We start from the raw sequence: 12,437 nt of genomic DNA on the forward strand, positions 1-12,437 counted from the left end.
TGATTGTAATAAAATATTATGCATTTAATCTGGATTCTTCAACCAGAAACGTCACTTTTGACACTGACAAATCATACTATTAAACTAAAATTTAACTTAATTCTGTTTTTTCTAAAGATGACCTTAATAACCTAACAAAGAGTAGTAATAAGTAAAAAACACAACATAAATTCGAGTTAGAGAAAGTACGTACAAAAAACAAGCAACAACGGTTGCACTCCGGGAGTGCCGATAGAAGTGAAAATTCACCTCACTATGTTACCGACGCCCGGTAACGCGATACGTTTAGCGTAGGTATGCTATTTATTTATTATATATTATTATCATTCTCAAATAAGATCACACTTTTTCATTGACATGTTTATTTACATACTGCTATGACAACCTCCAATTATTTTAACATAGGTAAAGAGTCTTGAAAAGGAGTCCGCAACATACCTAAATGTCAAATAACATTGAGTTTTTCTTTATTGATTTAAATGCCATTTAAATTATGAGTGGCCACCATACCGGGCTTACGGTCACGTGATCGCCTTACGCCCCTTACGGTCACGTGATCGCTTTACGCTGTCTCGAGTTTATCATTTTTTCCCCACCTCAAAAAGTGCCCAGCGCCGCTAAAGAAGTTTTCACTTCAAAAATCTTCTTTATGGAGACGGTTAAAAAATTCGTAGCGATTCTATTCTTTTGACGTCTAGTATGTGTCGAGTAGTGAACTAGTGAGTATCCTTTGTAGTAAACTGGATAACGCACACATTTGTCACACAAACACTTATTAACAAACACAAGCACAGGTGCCGCGACTAATTGGCGACTCAACTGCGTAACGACTCACTCTGCCGCGTCTGCTCCCACTGCATTCCAAAATCAACTTTATGTTATACTAATACAATGCAATTTTAGTTGTATAGGCCAGTCACTTTACGGTGACTGTTTTGCTACATTGGAAAATGGGCTTTTTGTTTTATGAGTAACGTGCATTTTAGATTGCGCAGCGCTTTGGTATAGGTGTCATTATATGGGTTGATATAAACTGGGAAGTCGACTTTCAAGTGGGTAAGGGAAAGTGGGATTCGATTGTTTTCCGCGCCTCCTTAAAACATCTTATTAATTAATAATTAGACATTTTATACTTTATCCTTGTACCTTAAGCACCTCTAAGCATAAACTTATCTAGGTTCCTACTCGTGATATCTTTTTAACTCTAAAATCTGTTACGCCAGTTACACCTATATGACTCACTCGCGACATACTCATACCAGGCATTTTGATCGTGTTTATTAGTACCTATGATATGGTTGCACTGTTGACCATATTGTGATAGCTAAATACACATTTTTAATCTAAATCAGCCATTCTCAAAGTGTGTTCCGCGGAACCCTAGGGTTCCGCGACACCCCTGCAGGGGTTCCGCAAGAATTTAGAATAATTTAGAATAATAAAATAAGCATAATTATTATGCTTATTAATAAAAAAATACACTTCTAAAAACTATTGTTTTATTGTAGGGTTCCATCAAGTATTTCGCTTTCCAAAGGGTTCCGTAAAAAAAAAATTGAGAACCGCTGATCTAAATAGATAATCGACCTATTTAATGAACAATATTCATTTTTTATCAAGTAAAAAAATTAAGAACATAGTTTGATGATACAGTTTCCCATTCTTCACACATTTTCATACAACCAAAAAAACCTCTATACAAAATCTCAAAAACAAATTCTAAAACCGCAAAGATTAATAAAGGCCGAATTGAATTCCGGCGAAAAAGAAATTTTGAATAACAAAAGCGAGGATTACACCGGATTATAAATATTTTCATTAATTGAGTGTTAATAATTGAGTCCTCATCACGTAGAAAAATCCCTGGGAGCGGAAATTGAAAAGTTGGCAGCATCCGGCCGGCGGGAACTATCCTTGGCTGTGGTAATGAGTTTTATTTCTTTTAAGCTTTTGGGATTAAATAAACTAAAGTATGGACGTCAGAACAGCTTAGAGGCGTTTTTAGAGGGTTGAAATTAGTGACGTCGGTCACAATGGTGGTCAGATGGGTATTAATATTGTAAGGATAGGTATTTAATTTATTTTCATATGTAACAATTGAAAATGCACCACAAACAAAACAATTTTGAAACTTAAATATAAATACAAACTAAAAATAAAAAAAGAAGAAGAAGAAGATTGTAAGAATCTTCTCAATTTGTAAGAATTGGTTTTTCCTGGAATGGAATTGGAACCTCTATTGGGTTTTTGTACAGAAAAACCGGATATCATAGTGAATATCCGTCTGAATTGATTCCGTAAATTTAATTTCCGACTATTCGAAAAAGCATTGTTTTATATGTTTTTTTTCTTATTATTATATAGAGAATATCTACCTAGTAGTGGAGTGTTCCCTGTTCAAGATTCAATTCAATTAAGGGTAAAGAATGTTTCTTAAATCACATTGATTAGGTACCTACCTATGAGGGGCTTTAACAGGCTTACCAAATTAAAGTTAAAGTCGTGAATTTTATTTTAACAAGCAGAAACGTCTGCGACTGATGCTATTAAGCTTAGAATAAATTTAAAAGTGAAAAAAATACTGATACTCTGGAGTATCGATCCAGAGGCCGTGAGTTCAAGTCTCACCCAAGACTTTTTCCACTTCTAAATAAAAAATGAATTAAAGGTATTAGAAAATTTATTTGAATTTGTTTTGTGTTATAATCGCACAAAACATATGCAATTGTGTTCCATTTAATCTAATCTAATCTAATCTAATACCTTTAAACGAGCAATTCTTGCATATTTATTTATTTATTTATATACATTTTATATATATATTTATTTATATACATTTTATACATATATTTCAATTATCTCGGAAACGGCTCTAACGATTTCGATGAAATTTGGAATATGGGGGTTTTCGGGGGCGAAAAATCGATCTAGCTAAGTCTTATATATCTCTGGGTAAACCCTAATTTTTGAGTTTTTATATGTTTTCCGAGCAAAGCTCGGTCTCCCAGATATTAATGGTTTAAATTTCATTATAGGTAATTAGTACTAGTATTAGGACCGTGGGATACTAGAGGTTAATAAGCCCGCTGGTACCTCTGGGTTTCGGTAGGTATATCTCGGTACATCGAGCTCGGTATACACACCAGTGAAAGAGTTAAGTAAACGTTTCGCAGCTCATCGCGCGATGTGATTGCTAACCGCCCGACTCCGAGCCAAATTGCTTTATGCATTTTTAAACGATCCGCTTAGCCGCGTTTTTACCTACACTTTTAAAAACCTCCCATCCAGCAATTCGTTAATAGATTTTAAAAATTAACAATATCCAAATTAGCTACGCTGGCTGTCATTTTCGACGGACGTAATTAAATAAGGCCGAATAACGCAGTTATTTTCTCTTTGATCGCAAAAAAGCTGCTGGGACTAATCAAAAGTGACATGATCCTTATTGAATTAGAGGACGTAACTCGTTTAAAGCGACATTGGCGCGACTCAAAAACTATTTTATGAATAATAGATGACGCCAGCGGCGACCAATCCCAAGGGAGCTCCGCCCATCCCCCGCCACCCCGCGCCACCCCGTCTCGTCTGCCTTCTATTCATTAGCACATTACCACCCCTCGCGCGAGGGTTACCGTAAGAAACTGATTTTTTTGAATTTGGAACTTTTGGGGCGTTTTTTAGCGGGCAGTTTGAGCTAAACAGTTTTTTAGTGATCTGGTTACTAAGATAAACAGTTTTTATATGACTCCTTTGGGTGATTACCTTTATTATAATATTGTTTGTTTCTTTTTGTTAATAAATTATATGTTACCAAAAAGGAAAAAAAAACTACATATAGTAAATACTTTACCATAAATTATTAATGCCTAATAAAATACAATTTATTTGTTATGGTTTGGTATTTGGATTTATAGATTACATAGTTTTTGCACAAGTATTAGTTAATTGAACTTACAATTTTATTAGGTTTGAACCCTGAGATACTTAAATTGTATCTATAAATTTATTATAATGTTTAATGATCATACCTAACGGTTTCATATTTTATTTTATATGTAGGCACTTATCTCTTCATTTCCCTTTATAGTATTTTATGAAATTTTAAAAACCGCAAATGAGTAAAATGCAACATAAATAAAATAAAATATTCATTAATTCATCGCAGCGTCAACGACAATAACTGAAAATCCGATTAACCGCTTTAAAATTTCAAATTTCGAATCAATTAAAACCGTAGTTGAAACGATACCGCACTTGTGTTGATATGTATTCAACGGAATTAAAACAATAAAACGATGTTCAACACTTCACCATTATATTGACAATAAAGTATTCTTTACAATCAACCGTTAGGATTCCAAACCGTCATACGACTGAACTCGTTTCAATCCGATGCCCGTCAATTCTCCAATCCACCCTCAAAAACGAATAATCAACTGTCAACTTATTAGGTCCGTCTACCTACAACTAAAATGTTAGTGGGTGGTTACCTTCATTATAAATTAATGTTACAGTCGGCCATCCGATTTTAAAACGAGTCCCTTCGTTTTAGAGACAACTCATTGAAACAGAAATCACTCAATTATACATAATTTAGAAACTTTACATACAACTGTATATATTTTTTCATGAGATAATATTTGAGCAAATACAGATCATATTATTTTTTTTTATTTACGATATTACATTAAATCTAGGTACATGATTTTAATCTAAGTTAAATATCAAAAGGAAACATTTAACATTCATAATATAAATCAGCCTTAAAGCTAAGATGTCAAAGATCCGTCTTTAACATTCAGACATAACTCATTATGAGCCATGTTCAGTCATGATAACCTTAATCATGCCCAAACGATTACGGGTATTGATTCAACATTATAACCAGCACAACTCGAACAACTTTTTTTTTTGTCAATCATTTTAATGCAATCATGTACGTGTCTCGTCAACTGAAGGGTCAATTGTAGCATATTTGCTAAAAGCGCTTGTGAACCATTTACTTACTAAAGCTTGAAGCCATGCATTTTTCGTGGTTAAAATGCCATAGATGTAAGATTGAAGCAGTGACCTAGAAACATGTAACTGAAAATTCTAAGTAATGACTGTGTTTAGTTTTAACACAGTATACCTATAGATAAAGATCAACCATTTAAAATTATTTCTTAGGTCATGCCATGTCAATGCCTTCATCTTTGTTACAGTAAGAACAGAACGCTGGTGGCACCATGGAATATAACATTTTATTAAGAAACTATAAACTATTGTAATAAGTAGCATAATACTACTGCGTTTCAATGAGAATTAGGCAAAATAAAGTGTCAAATCTTATGTAGGTACTCCAACAATAATATATGAGTGTTTTTTTTTTATAATTTGGTATACTTCGGTTGCAATGCAAGTATACGTCTTCAAAAATAAGGTAGGAAGTGACATGTACCCTTACTGATAAACTACGATGGCATAATTCGGTATTTTTACGATTTGGCTGTGCATTAAGTTGACATTGTTCTATTACCAATCCATTTATAGCCATACAAAATGATTTGACAGGTTTAAATTCAAATAAGAGTAGACCAAGTCAAATTTAAAACTAAGTCAACAAACAAATATGAAATATAAATTAACCCCGCATACAGTATAATTGCAATTAACTATATTCACTTTTGTTTTAATAATATATGGTTATCACACTACAACATTTGAAAATTGTCGGTAATCGTGCAGTAATGACGTTCTATTCTAGACACAACAGATAGACCATACTTTATAAGTCTCTACAACAATTCCTTACAAGCAACTCTAAGTTTAACGAATCCAACCTCCCAGTGAAGTTGTTTTTGTATAGTAGTTATAAATTACGAAATTCATTTCATTTGAAGGAACAAAGGTACCTATCAATTATTGTCAAATCATCTTTATGGACTAATATTTTCATATTTATTGTCGTGAAACCAATAAATACCTTTGATTATGACCATTCGTTATCCAAGCGAAAAGGAAAAAAAAATCTAACCGAATTAACGGTAATTTACCTTTTCGTGGGCCTGCGTTTTTATCCCGTCTTCTGAAGTTGAAACGATACCGCACTTGTGTTGATATGTATTCAACGGAATTAAAACAATAAAACGATGTTCAACACTTCACCATTATATTGACAATAAAGTATTCTTTACAATCAACCGTTAGGATTCCAAACCGTCATACGACTGAACTCGTTTCAATCCGATGCCCGTCAATTCTCCAATCCACCCTCAAAAACGAATAATCAACTGTCAACTTATTAGGTCCGTCTACCTACAACTAAAATGTTAGTGGGTGGTTACCTTCATTATAAATTAATGTTACATAACCGAATTCCAAATTCAATAATACAGATTCATTAGCCGTCCATCGATACTGGTATCAAGTTAGCGATGAAAATCGAGTTGTAAAATCGGTACAAGACAAGAGGTTAGTAATGGAGTTAGTGAGGACTGGAGGAGGAACTTAGTTAGGAGTTTGCCGACCGATAAGTGGACTAATCGGTCCTGACCTACGGGTATGTTGGTGTGGTGGCGTGTGGCGCTAATAAAACGGGGAAGTTGTGAGGCGAGTTGCAAAATGCATGGGGAGCGATCTTAATTTTGAATTTTTTTGAATTTTTATAAGTACGATCTTTGAAAGATTTACCTAGGACTTCCGGTTCGAGCGCCATCTTGTTAGTAACGCCGCCTGATTAACATTGTTTCAAGTATTGTTTCAAGTGTAACATCGATAGCTTTTTATTCGCTAGGTGCTGCCCTCATTTTGTCGGACTTTCTACATTTAATCTTATGGAGTAAAATTAGTTCAAGCGGCTGCCGCTAGTACTAATGTCAGACATTCCATAAGATTACCTGTGTTTGTGACGATCAGCGCCACTTCCCCCTCCACCGACTTCGCACCTTGCCAATACAGTAAACTATTGTGGTAGTGTGCAGTGAATGGAGAATTAATCTTGAAACGCGTTTAACCACCAATTTGGAGTCAACGGCCGGTAGTTCACGTGCTACTTGTAAAGACCGCGCGGCTATCGCTTTACAAGAGCTAATAAAATCACCGAACACTGACTGTCTAATAACTTGATACCAACTTGATACTGGCTAAATAGTCCAATAATCTAAGAATCAGTCCAGTCCAGTCAGAAGTCCAGTAGGACTGAAGCCATAATTTTGAAAGCCATAAAAATGAAGAACAAATAACAATTTACTTGACGTTCGCTATACGGGCAACACCGCCCTCAAGTCCATAACAAGAAAAAAAACAACGGGTTGCACTCCGGGAGTGCCGACAGATGTGAAAACTCAATGACATCTTACGTCTTACGCTCTCGCGAGTTTAACATTTTTTCCCCATCACAAAAAGTGCACAGCGCCGCTAAAGAAGTTTTCACTTAAAAAACGATTTACCTATTTTTCGACAGATAGGTACTCATGCCAGTCCTAGCTAAGCTGGTTGTTAAATACGTACAAGGGTGCGAGGCTGTGAAGGGGTACTCCAGGGCGGGCAGCCTGTGCTGGTGCGGCGGCAGACTCGGCGGGCAGTGGTAGCAGAAGAGACCTCGGCCGCCGCCACCGCCGCTCGCCAGCTGGAACCAAAACAGCCAAATTAATATTAAGGTAAACAAAATCGTAAGTAAGCTTAAACTCTGTAAGTTCAGAAGTGTCACATGAGCGTTATGCCCACTTTTTAAAACCTTTACCTCCAATTTTAGTCCCCCGAGAAAACACATTTTTTTTTCAGGTTAATACTTGTTCATTGAATTGTTTATAAAATCAATATTTCATTTGATAATTTGTTAGCTATCATTTGTTTTTCTTAGATTATTGGACACCTTTCAAATGGCTCCCTTTTATTCATTTTGCAGGAAATTATGTTCAAAACGTATTGAATTGAAATGAATAAATTTATTTTTATTTTCAGAATGATATTTATAATATTGGTTAATATACAATCTGAACCTAGTGTTAATCGTATCACAAAATTATCTTAAAATTAATTGCATAATTGTAAATGAATAAACGTCACAAATGTTTTACATTACCAAATACGATCATTAAAATGCGTACGGACAGAGATTGGCGAGGCCAGCATTTACTATCATTGTTCTTTTAACAATTACCACCATTAAAATCGCAATTAAATCTATCATAACACAACACTAAACACACCGTTTAAAACCGCATACCTATTTCCCCACAACATTATACCAGATTATTATACCACCAGATTAATATTCAATCAAAGCGCTCGCATAATCTATGATTATGACGCCGAACACAATTACAGTGCGCGCGCACGAGAATAAAGATCTATAGATCTTTAAGCCGTGATCCACATCGCGCCCTGTAATCGGCGGGCTCGTTTCTATGGTAATCGGGATAGTGTTAGATTCGTGATCGCGGTCTAGATGGCTTCATTTTTAGCTTTGTCGCTTTCCAGTTGTTAGTGTAAACACGGATATGTGATGTATATGATACGGTGATCTTATGGGGTAAATTGTACCACTTTCTCTTTCTCTCTTTCATTATTTTCATTTTATTTTGACGATCATGATAGAAATTCTTATATTTTTGATATCAATGCAAACTTGTTATGTAATTGTCTTTCATGAAATAAATCATCTATTCTAATCTAATCTAATCTACTGGGATAAAAGATACAATAAACCCTTTTCCAGGTATAGTACGATTTATCGACCACATACGCGCCAAAGGAATTTCAGATTTAGCATTCCGATTTAGGTTTCGAATTACATTGCACTTTTGGGAATTGTGACTTGTCTTCAAATGATTATTTGGATTTGAATTATTAATTGGAATGTATTATTGGAAAATCCTTGTTGATGTGTGCGGCCTGGGAAAACGGTTAATCAATGTCTTTATTTTATTGACAACGATTACCTACTGATAATTAAATAAAAAAACAAATAGGATCACCAATGGTAACTGAAAAATAATGTGTTTGTGCACTAAGTGCACCTAAATACCGGTGTGATACGGGATACAAACAAAAAACAAAAAATAAAAGTATTAATTAATATTAATAACAATTATACAATATAAGAGTGCCGGTCTTCTCCACTATGGCCTTACACTATAATTAGCCTCCAAATTCCTCAAAATATAAGCGATAGATTATTAAAATCACATCGAACATCATACGTGCAACACCTACGACTTGCATAAGTGCACATACGGTGCAACGGATTCCGTCGGTGCAGTAGCAATTTACTCATCGAAATTAATTGATTTATGCGCGCCGTGTCCTTTGCCCGTCGGGGGGAGTTTATGTAACCGGTCCGCATATCGCAATCGTTATATTAGATCAGTCTATTCAGATCCTCATCGTCATCCTATCTGATTTTAGCGGACGCGAAGTGCGAATACCGACTAAGACATGTGATTAGCTCTTTAGTTTACAATGGCAATCCCATAAACAACATTATATGTTGAATTAGCGGCCACGGCTCACTTTTACTGTTAAAAAAGTTAGATATCAGAATTTAGCAAAAGAAAGTAACATCAGGGCAGGGTTTAGGGGCCTGGCCTTGGGTTTTATAGTTGCTTTGTCTGGTCATTTTAGCAACTAGTTTCGAACAGGCTTTCCTTTATTCATCAATTTAGTTGTTACCTATAAAGAAATTATGAAGTTTAAAGAAGTAGAAGTATATTCAATTTCCAATCCACACTGGCTTTCCAACCCAGAGGGTAAACTAGGCCTTATTAGGGTATACTAGGTAAATTAGTCCAGTTTCCTCACGATGTCAGCGACTGGTAAATTATCTAATGATATTTCGTAGTTTTCGTACATAAGTTCCGAAAAACACATTGGTACGAACCGTGGTTTGAACCCGCGACCTCTGGATTGCAAGTCGCATGCTCTTACCGCTAGCCCACCAGCGCTTAGGTATAGGTATCTAGAGAGCATTACAATGAAATAACAACTACCTAGTGCTTTAAAATAATCTGCATCAAGGGAAATTAATTTGTATCAAAGTTTGTATCAAGCAGAAACGTCTGAGAACGATGCTATTAAATTTAGAAACAAATTAAACTGACTATAAAGCCAATAGTCAGTTTAATTTGTTAGCCCAGTGGCTAGCAGTCCAGGTCGTGGGTTTAAGTCCCACCCAAAATAGTGAACTTTTCCACTTTTAATTTGTTTCTAAACTTCATTTCTAACTTTCTAACGATTTTCAGTTGTGATATTGAGATGTACTGGACACAATAGATACAGAGACCAATCATACTGCCGTATTCGAACTTCAAGATATTCACAAGAGACGACACGTACTAGATCCATTTTAGATACGTTATAGTTTAGATTTCAACTAAGTTAGTTCTTTTTTGCAGCGCAATTCGGGCAACCAATGTCACTTTTACGTTAGATAGAGTGAATCTACTAGATGTGAATTGGATCTCTAAGCCATATCTTGTGGAAATCGTTCAAGAGTATCTCCAGAATCGCGCAAATGTCAAATTTGACAGGTTGGATCTTAAACATATCGTTATCGTATCTTCGCGATATCTAAAAGATATCTAACAGATGTCTATTTCAAAATCCGAATCGGGCCCATAGATCCATCACAAACATTCAACCATAAACAAATCACTATAAATCAGTCTTAAGTCTTTCGTTCGAATTCCTTGCTGGTTACACAAATGAAACTTGAAACGCTTGAATAGTTCAGCACTCACGTCATACCCAAACAGTAAAATCAAGCCAGCAATCTCAGACAATTTGGTTAACATTCTTTCAGTGACATAACTTCGTTTGCCAGAGGAAAATGGCAATGAAATTCAATTGCAATGGCCCACGTGTTGGCGAGCATAAATGACATTAATGGAGCAATAGAGCTAAGCGATGCGCGGGCGACGCTCTGACGTCAGCACACAGGGTTACCACTGTTACCAGACGGAAACAAATTAACTTTATTTTACAAGGTGTTTTTTTGAAGTGAAAACTTCTTTAGCGGCGCTGTGCACTTTTTGAGGTGGGGAAAAAATGTTAAACTCGCGACAGATCACGTGACCGTAAGACGGACACGTGACCTGATCGAAAAACTGTTACAATGTCATTGAGTTTTTAACCAACGAAAAAAACGGAGGAGGTTCGCAAGTCGACGCGTATATATATACCTATATATTTTTTCTTTATTGATTTAAATGCCATCTAGTGAGTTTCCCTCTAACTGGTATTAATATAACTCGAGTACTAACAGTGATGTGCTTAGGGGTTTCAAGTAATGCGACGAATTAACGCTAGATATGGCGTTAACCTCAATCATACATAGTGCTGCAGACATTTTGCAATAGTGATTGAGTTTTCACTTCTGACGGCACTCCCGGAGTGCAACCCGTTGTTTTTTTAAACGTTATAGGTCATACTGAACAACTTTTATTATGGCACCAATGTCGAAATCACGAAAAAAAATTTGGCTGTTTCAATACATTCCGGCTGATCTAATGTCGCTGCAGATTTGCTGGGACAGACATTTTTTTTTGCGAATTCGGCATTAAATAAAAGTTGTTATGAAAACCACGGCCACGATCTCTATACGATTCTAGCTATTTTAGGCAAATGGACTCCTTAAATAGAATCGGATCGATATAATGCTCTTTGCGTTTTGAATTTGAATGCAAAGTTCAGCGAAAAACTTTCACATTAATAATTGGTAATTTGCAAAGGCGATTTTATTAACAAGCTTTTATTTAGTGTCCGACCGAAGGTTCGGTTTCGGTTTCGGTTTCGGCCAGTTTCGGCCAAAAAATCATGTTTCGGCCGTAGTTTCGGTTTCGGCCAAAAAACGGCCGAACCTTTCGGCCGGGCCGAAACATACGCATTGGTACTTCGTTCTATGAAACTAAACTATGTGACAAAGACCAAAAGTTGTGGAACAAGTAGGACAACAATATTAATACATATACTGATTTATGTATACAGAAATTAATCGGTTTATTATTAAACACAATTCCACTAATGATGGGGCCACTGAACGGTCGACGCAGTCTTAAGAGGCTGTCAATACCTAAAACGCGCACACTGTCTAATTGTATCGTAGTAAATGAGATAGCACTGTAGCATGTTACTGGGCCTGGGCAAGGGAATAATAAGAAAACTCATCATCTTCCTCGCGTTATCCCAGCATTTTGGCCACGGCTCATGGGAGCATGGGGTTCACTTGACAACTAAGCCCAAGAATTGGCGTCGGCACTATTTTTTACAAAAGCGACTGCCATCAGACTGACCTTCCAATCCAGAGGGTAAACTAGACTTTATCGGGCTAGTACGGCTTCCTCAATGGTAAATATCAAATGATATTTCGTACATAAGTTCCGAAAAACTCATTGGTACGAGCCGGGGTTTGTAGTGTTTGTACCTGCAACCTTTGGATTGAAAGTCGCACGCTCTTA

At 36.0% G+C, this 12,437-nt stretch overlaps 1 protein-coding gene across 1 annotated transcript in view; it reads right to left on the reverse strand.

Moving 5' to 3' along the window:
- The window catches only part of LOC134654361 (dorsal root ganglia homeobox protein), a 114,908-nt gene that overhangs the window by 83,477 nt on the left and 18,994 nt on the right, over positions 1-12,437 (reverse strand). Inside the window, exon 3 of the mRNA XM_063509825.1 lies at positions 7,492-7,609. Within this exon, the coding sequence (XP_063365895.1) occupies positions 7,492-7,609 (118 nt within the window). The remainder of the gene's footprint in view (positions 1-7,491; positions 7,610-12,437) is intronic.

This window comes from Cydia amplana, chromosome 14 (genome assembly GCF_948474715.1).
Source record: "Cydia amplana chromosome 14, ilCydAmpl1.1, whole genome shotgun sequence".
Taxonomy (NCBI): Eukaryota; Metazoa; Arthropoda; class Insecta; order Lepidoptera; family Tortricidae; genus Cydia; species Cydia amplana.